Here is a 12,121-nt window from a genome sequence, read left to right on the forward strand (position 1 = left end):
CGGCGTTCTGATTGGTCTATATGACGCACAGTTAAGGCCCACTCCTGGAACTATCGCCGTCTCTGATTGGTCGACTCGGGCCACCCCAGATTCGCCATTGCGAGCTCACGGCCTTCTCTTATTCTCCATTTGGGGTTACGTTAACGGCGTGAGATTCACATGGTCCCGGTCGCGTGTACGCAAACGGCGTACTGACAAAGACGGCAAGACCTATTGGGAAGGAATAAAAAAAGAAATCCTGTGCCGTCTTTCTCCACAGTATAAAGCTGTTTTACTTGGACGTTCCAGCTGGAATTTAACGTTAGCCGGGGCGAGGATTCGGCCCGGGGAGGCGTATTGCCTGAACGCAGAAGACGACTGCGGAAAGTGGACGTTTTTTTCCCCTGCTCCGCTACGGCGAGTGAGCCGCCATGGCAGTCCGATCATTGAGGCTCCAAATCGGGATATGAAGAGCGACTGGATGGGCCACAAAACGCCGCATTTAGCCTACATGCTAACATTAGCATCTTTGTGACGGGATTCTGACTGCATTTCTGTTTTTAAAACAAAAGGAGGAGGCACAATTCAGGAGTATTTTAATAGGTGTCTCAAAGGGCTCCTTGAGAGAGAATTATACAAGTGGGATAATGCAGTGATTTGGACTTAAAATAAGATAGTTTATTAGGTGTAAAGAGGAAAGCGTGGGAACCGCCTGTGCAATACAGTTGCTGTCATCATCCCTTATTTTTGGATGAAAAGCGTGTAACGAGACTTGAGACCACGAAGCACTTTGGATCATGTCGGGTCGGCCCAGGACCACATCCTTCGCGGAGAGCTGCAAGCCGCTGCCGCAGCCGTCGGCCTTCGGCAGCATGAAAGTCAGCAGTAAGTAGCGGTAGTGGTCCGCACACTTCCTTGCCACAGACACTGCAACCGGCGGGCCTGGGTGGGTACCACCCGACCCGACACGGCGACCAGCCGGGGCTGTAGCCGCCGATTAGCTTAGCACGGTGCACGGGGAAGGGAGGGAGCTCACTCCGGGCCCGGCTTTCTGGAGGGGAGTTAGCAGGCCCCAGGTCCACAGGGTAGCAGGAGATGACAGCTAGGTGTCTTTAGTGGAAGCCCGGTTCCGGTAATTGTTATTGGGGATTGGGAAGATGAGTCATAGCTGTGTTGCTACATAGCTATGCGCATGTTAACGCGGCAGGGCCAGGCAGGCTATTACGCAACTGTCAAAACGGAAGGTGCGCCCACTGCTGACCGAGGAGTCTGGCGTGATCCAGGAAAGGGCAGGATTTCTGATAGTTTTGCTCTTTAAAAAAAAAAAAAAAAATATATATATATATATATAGTGTCATCTAGTCAGTTTCATCTGCTCACAGAGGCGTTAAGGCCAATAGAAGCTCATCCACTTACATTCTTATATTTTAGCTGAACCTCACATTTATGACATTCATGAAATTTATATTAAGGCATGGCATTCCTAATGCTGCACGGACGTCAGCTGTGTGTATTTTTAACATTAATCATTATTTGCTTATATACGAACTTTATTTATTTATGAAGGGTAATTAATAAATAGCACCTTGCAGCGTTGCGCCTGCAGAAATGTGACAGAAAGGCTGCTGAGGAATGTAGATTGAGCGTCAGTGCTGACTAGGATGATGCTAGTGGGGTGAGGCCAGAGGCTGGGTCTCCACACACACATACACGCACACACAAGCGAAGGGTAAGATGCCCTAGCAATTTAAACCCAATCATTACCCTGAATCAGATATTGCTGTCAGTATGCATTCTATAGTACAATGCCAAATCTGGTGCTTGTCAATAGGTCGACTTAATCTACGTACTACAGAGGAGAGAGTCCATCCATCCATTTTCTACCGCTTATCCCTTTTGGGGTCGCGGGGGGCGCTGGAGCCTATCTCAGCTACAATCGGGCGGAAGGCGGGGTACACCCTGGACAAGTCTCCACCTCATCACAGGGCCAACACAGATAGACAGACAACATTCACACTCACATTCACACATCCATCCATCCATTTTCAACCGCTTATTCCCTTCGTGGTCGCGGGGGGTGCTGGAGCCTATCTCAGCTACAATCGGGCGGAAGGCGGGGTACACCCTGGACAAGTCTCTACCTCATCAGAGGGCCAACACAGATAGACAGACAACATTCACACTCACATTCACACACTAGGGCCAATTTATATTTTAGTTTAATTAGCAGTCAGTTCCGCGCGAATAGGTTTTCTTTTAAGAAAATGCCCCCCGCCATAATTTTTCAAAATCAAAAACACCTTTTCTACCAACCTCGTCATGTCCATTGTGTCCTTGAGCAAGACACTTTACCCTTGCTCCTGATGGGTAGTGGTTTAGGGCCTTGCATGGCAGCACCCACCATCAGTGTGTGAATGTGGAAATAGTGTCAAAGCGCTTTGAGTACCTTGAAGGTAGAAAAGCGCTATATAAGTATAACCCATTTACATTTATTAAATGAGAAATAAAAAAGATCAGGTCTTGAACAAGATTGGTGTAGATGGAATGGATGGTTGGCAAATCGGTTGACTATGTTGCAGTAATGCTTCAAAATAAATAAATAAATGCAAATAATAGCCAATTATTAAAAAGCATGCTCTGGTCATGCATGTGGGTCACAATAAACCATACAGTGGAACCTCATCATGCGACCCAGGCGTGTCAAACTTGATTTCATTGAGGGCCACATCGCTTTAATAGCTGCCTTCAGAGGGCTAAGTGTAACAGTGAATATATAATTTTAGCGTATAATTTGATTATTGGTTTTTCACCTGTTTTTTAATGGATAACTTGCTTTGCTCATCATAAGTCACGGTGACAAGCAGATATTTACATATTTATTTTTATTTTAACAAAAGTTTTTTGGAATATATAAAGTTTTTGCATTATCAGATATTATTTTAGTACCGTTTTTAAAATACATACAATACAATTGTATGCAGTACATACAATTATTTCTGTCAAAATTAAAATAATAGATACGTTAAGTGCTTTATTGACGCACACTATTTCCAAGCTTTCGCAGGCACATGAAACAGGGTTATATAATGTTTCTTTACCATGGGTATTTAAGCTGATCTGTTTCAGTGGTTGCCATCATGAAAGTGTACAGGCAATGTTTAGAGTGACATTTGAAAATGTTTTAAGATCAAATTGTGTTACTTGTTGATAATAAGTACAGGTGTAATGGAAGTCTTGGATGTTCCCTATGCAAGCATGTGACATTTTGAATTTCCGTGTTTTTAAACATTAATTTTCCATCAAAATATCACTTCCTCGTTTTTTTTAATGAAATATCAATAAAAATACAATCTAAACTAAATGTGCTGAACTCTCTCCTCAGCCGCAGGTACTCGCTGTTACTCTTGCCTAAATGCCGCACTGAGTTGCAGGACAAGCTAATATGATTAGTCGCAAAGTAGACAGCCGTCAGCATTGTGGCTCTGATAGCAAACAGAGGCGACAATAAATGCTAGATGGTTAGCTAACTAGCAAGCTTGTTTCGGTGCTTCAAAACAAATAGAAGAAAAATAGTTAGGACCATGGTTGAGAGCACCAAAACAAGCTTGTTAGTTAGTTAACCATGATCTAGCTAGTTTACTTGTTGTCGTCTCCGTTGGCTTAACGAGCCACAACGTTGACGGTTGTCCATTTTGCTGAGATAATCATATTTGGATGATTTTCAATCGGAACACTATTAGTTCGGAACCAGTTGTAGTTCTAGAGTATATTTATTAGAAGCCATTAAGAAGGTATATTTCTGACGTGACGGATTGCAAACATTGGTCACGACACTGGAAGTATATTACCCGACGGCGCGTGGTTGAAGGATAGTTGCCAAATGAAAAAACGTTTTCTGAGTTCTTTGCATGCATTTTCGAGAATTTTACATTACATATTCAATGATGATAATGTTGGTAAATGATCTACTAATGAAACAAGAAAATATGTGGTACATTACATGGGACATGTGTCTAAAAGACCGCCATAAGAGGTTACAATGTACAGCCAGTAAAACACACTACGTTTTATTTATTTTATTTTATTTAGCCTTTATTTAACCAGGTAAAAATCCCATTGAGATCAAAGATCTCTTCCAAGGGAGACCTGGCCAAGAGGGCAGCAGCAAGGTTACATTAAAAACAGTAAACAACACATAAAACATCAAATTTACAACATTAAAACTTGCTCACATGACACATGTGCATACAGACAACGTAGACTGCAGTCCTTTCACAGAAGCTTTAAACTCATTCAATGTAACAAGGGTTTGAAGTTGAATATTCGACATTTGAGAGAGGTTTTACATCTGGGTATGCTACACTACCTTCTGGTGGAGGCTCGCGTGTTTGTAGTTGTCACAGCAGATGTAAACCGGACAAAGTGCTTAAGTGGCACCGGTGCAGTGTTATTTAGGATTCTATGGGCCATTCGTATTGATGCAAATCTTTGAATGTTGTCAAAATGTTACAGTCTATATTTTTGAAGGACTAAACAGTAATGGTGTTGTTGCGATTTCAAGCGATTACTTGTGCAAGGTTTCCAATGGCCTCAGTGTGATTTTGCTTGCCTGGGACCAACATGTTATACAATATAAAAACGAGACATAATCATTAATTTAAATTAAGTTTGAGCTGCTTTCAGTGTTAACAAATTCTAATACATTTGAACATTTTTATGTTGTACCTAAGACTCTGGCACATCTGTTTGATATGTTTTTTAAAGCCAAGTGTTGGGTCTAAAATGACACCCAGGTAACGATATTCACTAACATTTTGTATTATTTCCTTATTATGGTAATATTTGGAAAATATGCCGTTTTATATTTTTTTTACAAAATACATTGTTGCCGTTTTCTTAATGTTTAATGTATGACTAGAGTCATGTAGCCATATTGCCACCTTCTTCATGGCTGCTGTACGTTTTTTGGCAACCGTTTCAGCGTCTTTTCCCCAAGTATAAATAACCGTGTCATCTGCATACATCTGGATATTAACATCCTCACATATAGATGGCAGGTCGTTTATATACATGGAGAAAAGAAGAGGGCCGATGTTAGAGCCTTGTGGCAGGCCAATATCGGTAGCAGTGAAACTGGATGTTGTGTTGTCAATACGAACACGTTGGGTCCGACCAGATAGGTATGACATAATCCAGGCCAGAGTATCTGTCGACAGTTTAAACGTTGTTAATTTTGTAAGTAATGTGAGGTGACTGACTGTATCGAATGCCTTGCGGAGGTCTAAGAATATTGCTCCAACTACAACTCCATTGTCAAGGTTTTGATTAATTTTTTTTAGTAGAAGGCAACATGCAGTTTCGGTTCAGTGATTTGCCCGAAACTCACACTGCATGGGATGTAGAAGATCTTCATCATCCAGATGTTCTGTGAGTTGTTCAACGACCACTTTTTCTATTGCTTTGGATATAACGGGGAGAAGGCTAATTGGTCTGTAGTTGTTGATATCTTGTTTATTTCTTTCTTTATGGATTGGGATGATAGTGGCTGTTTCCAACGTGGTAGGGAAAGTGTTTTCTGTTATTGATTGATTTATCAATGTTGTTATTTGAGCAGTAAGACTATCTTCATACGTTTTTAGGAAGAAAGTGTCCAAATCGTTTATATCTCCAGACCATGAGCTTGATAGTGTGATTCTTTTGACTGTTTTACTGCCATGTTTTTTGTGCTATTTGTAAGTCATGTTTTTTGAAATTGTAAATGTTGCACCATTTGGAACTTTTTGGAATTATGTATTATCAAATAACATTAGATATTGTGTATGTTTCAGAACATCTTTAGTAATGCGCGTCCAAATTGATGCCTGCGGATGTAAATAGCACACTCGTAAGATTTATCCATGTGTAATATTCATCGACAGTCACCTCAATAATTTGGCTGTTTGTATTTTTCAGTGGGTCAACTGCATGCACATGCTGAAAAGCAAACCCTGCAACACGAGGACATTGATTCGTCTGATCCCCCAACTGTCAATACATGATGCACTTAGTGCAACCATCTGTCATTTACATTACAGAGAATGAGTCTGTCATGGTGGAACTGGAAATAATAGGCGAGATTGCTTCTGTGTTCTATGACAAAGTGAACCCCCACCCTGAGACTATAATACAGGAGCATATTATGTGGAGTTTTCTGCTCTCCACACACTTCTATGGAGGTTAATGCGTGTTGATTTTTTGGACACTAAATTTATGTAACTGAATGTTTTGTATTTGAATTTTGTTTTTTGTTTTTTACATCAAAAATGCTTGTGTTTAAAAAAAATATGTGTTTTAAAATTCAGTGTATAAAAATTCAGTGGAAAAAATTCAGCGGGCCACATTGAAATGTTAATGATGTTGTTATATGCCCAGGTAGCCCAGTTAACTGCCTTTTATGCTGTTTTGCAAGACCTGCGTCCCATGACTTCAAACTTCACACCTCATTGGCTGGTTCTGAGACAAGACCAATTGCTTAAGTCTTAATTTACCAGAAGTGAGTACCCCGCCTTCCGCCCGAATGCAGCTGGGATAAGCTCCAGCAGCCCCCGCGACTCTGAGGGACAAGCGGTAGAAAATAGCTGCAGTCTTGCTTTTTGAAGCAGCAAATTTTTCAACACAGAATTTTTCAGCACTGAATTTTTGTACACTTTTAAACACTGTACATTTGTACATTTTTAAACACACACGTTGCTAACACATTATTTTTCACGAAATTGTCAGCATAATTTGATGTAAAAAAATGTTGTTCACAAAATTCTAACGCAACAAATTTTGTTACATAAATTCGGTGTAAAAAATAAGCTTTCGCAACAAAGACACAAATGAACATTCGTTTACTTTGTTTACTCGCTCACCGTAGTAGTTAAAAATCCATTAATTTTGCCTTTGAAATAAGTGAAGTTAGCTTTGTAGGTTTTCAAAAATGTGTTTTTCTTGATTTTTATAAAGCTGCTACTGTGTCTCTAATGACATCTTACATATTGAAAACCAATTTTCGATGATGTAATGATTTTGCCAAGCTCTTGTATCTAGTTTAATTGTGATTTTTTTTTCTCAGAGAATTATGAAATATCTACAAGTAGTATCTAAAGAGGGTATTAATTCTCAGCTCGGACTCCAAAATATACAAGGTTGTTGTCTGTGTGTACCCTGTGATTGACTGGTCAGTCCAGGATGTACCCTACCTCTAGCCTGAATAGGCACCAGTTCACCCATAACACTCAACAAGATGAGCATTCAAACAACGATTATCAATGCATTAGCTTTGAAAACCAAGGGAAATAGCTGATTGAAACAGTTGATAGAATTAAAGTTGTGCTCAGCAGTTGTTTTTATTTTGTAACTTTTTTGTCTCATGTTAAATGTAATGTTAAATAATGAAATGTATACAGTGTATGTTGAAATTATTATTTTCCAGGATGCTGGTTTGGCTCTGTTTTTTTTTCTTCCCCCAATGGAAATCAAGAAGAATTCAGTTCCAGATTAAAATTGTTTCATAACATTAACACTGTTGGTGTCTTTCACAAGTGTTAAATTGACATGAAAAAAAACTATTATTTTAAAGCTGTAATGAGAGACATCTTGGACTCGTGATTCTGATATTTGAACATTCTTCACACACGTGTAAAAAGAAACTTTATCCACTGTGAAACGTATTGTTTTGTACTTCGGACTGTAGTTGTGTATGAGCACTTCACCTCCACGTTGTCTATCAATGCTTACTTTTTGTGACACACAAATACATGGAGGCAGTAACTGGGCTGATGATCCCCGGCAGCTGTTATGTTCCTGGAGAGAGCACTCTTTTAGCATTCAGCCAAACGTGCACACATGCGCCATACGTTGACACGCCCACACGAGGGGTTCTTAGGGGTTTGTGTTTTTGGGGTAGTGAGGCAGCTGGCCAAGCACAATGAGCTACGTGTTTAGCATTTCAAAGTTACAGTGCTTGCAGTACTCATCCTTTTCTTTCCTTCCAACCTTGTTCCTGGTACCCAAGCCATGGGGAAAAAAACAAGCCACTTATGCTCTTTGATTCCCTAACCAAACGGAAGAGCGCTGCATAAGATGAGAATTGCTTCATTGAACTTTGTTTTGCAGCCAAAAAAATAGTGATCACAGTTTTTGCGCGCATACTGTAGAGGGACATCAAACATTTTTTTCTGTTCTGAAAAACACCATGTTGTCTTTACGAAGAAGAGGGAAGGGATACAGGATTCTAGTTTATTGAATTTCCGGGAGCCTTCACTGAAACAACTATGAATAACTTTTCACACAATTTTTGTAGCTGCTCTGAGTAAACGAGTCTGCCTTCAGAGGTAGTATCACAGCTGAAAAACAGAGGCGGGACAACGCCTGTGTTTAGGGTTCTTACACAGTGCTGCAATCAGGTTATGAACGTCTAACATTAACTTCTCTCGTCCGGTGGAGTTTAAAACAATTGGGGTCATGTTGCTCTTTGAAATCTCATATAGTTCCGTCCATATCCTACTTTAAAGTTAAACTTAAAGTACCAATGATTGTCACACACACACACACACACTAGGTGTGGTGAAATTTGTTCTCTGCATTTGACCCATCCCCTTGTTCACCCCCTGGGAGGTGAGGGGAGCAGTGGGCAGCAGCGGTCGCCACGCCCGGGAATCATTTGTGGTGATTTAACCCCCAATTCCAACCCTTGATGCTGAGTGCCAAGCATGGAGGTAATGGGTGCCATTTTTATAGTCTTTGGTATGACTCGGTCGGGGTTTGAACTCACAACCTACCGATCTCAGGGCGGACACTAATCACTAGGCCACTGAGTAGGTTTGCTGGGTTCTGTATAAGAAGCACATGTAACTAAATGCCAGATCATGCTTTTTTCCCTTAAGAGGTGGTAACAGGCTATCCGCGACTTAGGTATGAAGTTCAACATCCAACTCGCACCTGTTGTGCTGCCTTTTCGCTGTGCGAAGCAAACACACTTGCGGCTATATCCCACTTTGCTGGGTTTTGTATAAAAGGCACACAACACTAAATTGGCCCTAGTGTGTGAATGTGAGTGTGAATGTTGTCTATCTGTGTTGGCCCTGCGATGAGGTGGCGACTTGTCCAGGGTGTACTCCGCCTTCCGCCCTGCAGCTGAGATAGGCTCCAGCACCCCCCGCCACCCCAATAGGGACAAGATGGATGGAAAATTAAATGCCGACCTAGTAAATATCCGCCTTACTAAGTGATAACAGAGGTGATATGCCGCCTGTTTCTAAGGATGACGTATGAAGTTTAACACTCAACACTCGCTTTTCTCTCCTTATTGTGTTGAAATGAATTGGGGCAGTTGCTGTTTAAAAGCGCACATAGTTGCGGTATAATCCAACTTGTCTGGGTTCTGCATAAAAAGCACACAAAACTAATGTGATCTCTGTGTGAAAGAGACTAATGACGCAAGCAGGCCTCAAACCCGTGACCATGGCATTGGATGTGTTGATTATTGTTTCCGCATAGGTCTTCCTACTTGAGAACTGTGTACACGTTAGAGATGTACGTTAATGGCTTGGAATCATCTTAATAGCCAGTTAATCGGTTTGTCAAACCGAACTTAGTCCAAAAAAAAGAATTTTCTATTGCTTTTCTGATTACTTGAATGTTCCTCGTCAGTGAGAATTCCCCCTGTGGATATGTGCATGTGAACAGACTTTTCTCAGTTTGAGAAAGTGCAGAGGCGTCCTGGAAAGGCCCTGCTGAGTTATGTAGGCTGAGTTGTAGTGATCTCTCGGGTCACTGCTACTACAAAGACCAGTTTTGATACAACTCTGTGCTGGGAGAGCCCAAACCTGCTCCCTGTCTTCCTGAATCATCATCAACTGTGTCACGTATCTTAGCAGGAAGCATCAGCTTTCTAGGCAACCGCTTTGCGGAATCCAGCTCAGCATTTAAGTATTCATTGATTGAAAAATAGCAACCATTTAAAAATGTTTTGAGAATCTGTTTTGAGCAAACTTATTGAAGCTTGTAAAGATGTAGCTAAATGAACACCATGTAGTCCTAAAACAATTCAATTAATAATACCTCTATTCTATTAACCTCACAGTCTTCTATAGTCATCGGGTGCACAAAACCGCAAACGTAAAGTCTTTTGATTAGAGCTGGGTCAAATAGATTGGCGCCATCGTGAAACATACTTGAATGTTGTGTTCTGACTCACTTTCTCCTTGTTCTCCTCCAGGAGATAAAGATGGCAGCAAGGTAACAACAGTTGTGGCCACACCAGGTCAAGGCCCAGACCGGCCACAGGAGGTGAGCTACACGGACACTAAGGTCATCGGCAACGGCTCGTTCGGCGTTGTCTACCAAGCAAAGCTTTGTGACTCCGGAGAGCTGGTGGCCATCAAAAAGGTGCTTCAGGACAAGAGGTTTAAGGTAAGCAAACATCGCCGTTGCAGAAAATCAGTGCGTCACTTCTAATTGTGGCCTTCAGTCTTTGTTGCAAGGGGTGATTTGTTGCTGTGAACTTGTATACTTTTTCAAAAGAACAGTGCGATTGGAAAAGCTGCGAAAGAAGAAGCTTTTCGCTATCGCCACATAGAGTGCGTACGTATGGAGCTAAATTAGAGCCCAAGGTTTTATACTTGAAAATTAAAATTAAAATGATAAATAAATATCAAGTTTTGATGTTTTTTTCAAAAATACATCAGTGTATTCAAAAGAAAATTAAGTGCACACATTTTTCCCTGGTTAAATATAATTTAGATTCCCACTTAAAATAATTTTTCTTTTTTTAGCGTGGAACGCATGCATGGGGTGTGGACTCATAACAGAAAGCTCAGTAAAAGAAAAAGGAGCGTCTCTTATCACGTTGTCTTCAGGAAACTTGGGAACTAATTCAGTTCAAGCAGAAATCGGAATGTAAAGCTTGGCTTTTGAACTGCATCATCTGCCATAGTTAGTTGCTGCAGTTTGGCAATTTGTCCTCTGTGCTGTTTAAAACAGCCTTTGTGTCTTACTGGCATCTTTTCTTTCACCGGCAATCGCATGGTTTAGCCTATATAAAGTATTAGCTTGAACTGAATTAGTTCTTAAGTTCACTGAATGCAACGTGATAAAGGACGCCCCTCAATTTTTTGCTGTTATGATTCCACACCCCTCGCACACGCTCCGCGCTAAGAAAAAATAAAAATAAAAATGTGAAACTAAAATAAATATATATGGCAAAAAAATATGATTTAAATCTGAAACAAACAGAAGCTCAAATAACAAAACATAGGAAGGTGAACAATTAAAATAAATAATTCATTCAAAAGCATTGTAGGTGTGAATCAAAATTATATTCAACCTGAAAAAAAATAGTGTTCACTTATTTCAATTTACAAAACTGTGGGCTCTAATTTAGTTTTACCTGCTTTGAGCGTGCGAGATGTTTGTTTTCCAACCTAAAATACACGAGTCCAGCGTGGTCTGTCAGGTTTATTTTCGTTGCCTTTTCCTAGTGCAAAGCTGTGCACGCAACCTCGTACCTGACTTTGACTTGATTTGACGGATTGGGTTGTTTTTCCTCAGCTAGGGCGACATTGCTTGGTCATAAACTGTTTCTTAAAAGAAAAAGCTGCACCTGCAGTGTGTGTTTAAATCACATATTCACTGCTGTTCTGTATGTTTATAATAATCATGGTGTCAAGATTTATGTAATAACTGTGGCTTAGTTTCTGTTTCATGACAGGCATTAGGCATCGGTGGTCGTGTCCACAATAGCCAACTGGCTAACATTAGCAGTAGTAGCACTGTGTTTTTCACACTTTTTATGGCTTTTGGAAAACAAGTAGTCATCAAATTGGCAAAGTAACCTATCATCCACAATAACCAACTGGCTAACATTAGCAGTAGCGGCACTTTATTTTTCACGCTTTTTGTAGCTTTTGGACAACCAGTATTCATCAAATTGGCAATGTAACCTATCACCTGACTCGTGGAAGTCATTCGAGAGCTGTTTGGTTTTGTAGTTTTTTTTCGCACACCTGCGTTTGAGGTTTGAGTACCGTAACAGTGCACTGGAAAAAAGCCCCTCTTAAAAAGAGTAAAGAAGAATAATACAAGTTAGTTTTGCATGTAATAAGCAGAAAATCTGCCT

General features: G+C 40.6%; 1 protein-coding gene across 4 annotated transcripts in view; it reads left to right on the forward strand.

Annotated features, from left to right (window-relative positions):
• The first annotated feature begins 54 nt into the window (after nucleotides 1-54).
• Nucleotides 55-12,121, forward strand: part of gsk3ba (glycogen synthase kinase 3 beta, genome duplicate a) — a 55,683-nt gene continuing 43,616 nt past the window's right edge. Inside the window, exons 1-2 of one of the 4 annotated variants that reach the window (XM_061971152.2) lie at nucleotides 55-864; nucleotides 10,223-10,416. In XM_061971152.2, coding sequence (XP_061827136.1) covers nucleotides 777-864; nucleotides 10,223-10,416 — 282 coding nt within the window. In that variant the 5' untranslated portion in view covers nucleotides 55-776. The remainder of the gene's footprint in view (nucleotides 865-10,222; nucleotides 10,417-12,121) is intronic. The other 3 variants (XM_061971153.2, XM_061971154.2, XM_061971155.2) reach the window with 3 other exon arrangements.

Source organism: Nerophis lumbriciformis, linkage group LG13 (genome assembly GCF_033978685.3).
Source record: "Nerophis lumbriciformis linkage group LG13, RoL_Nlum_v2.1, whole genome shotgun sequence".
Lineage (NCBI taxonomy): Eukaryota > Metazoa > Chordata > Actinopteri > Syngnathiformes > Syngnathidae > Nerophis > Nerophis lumbriciformis.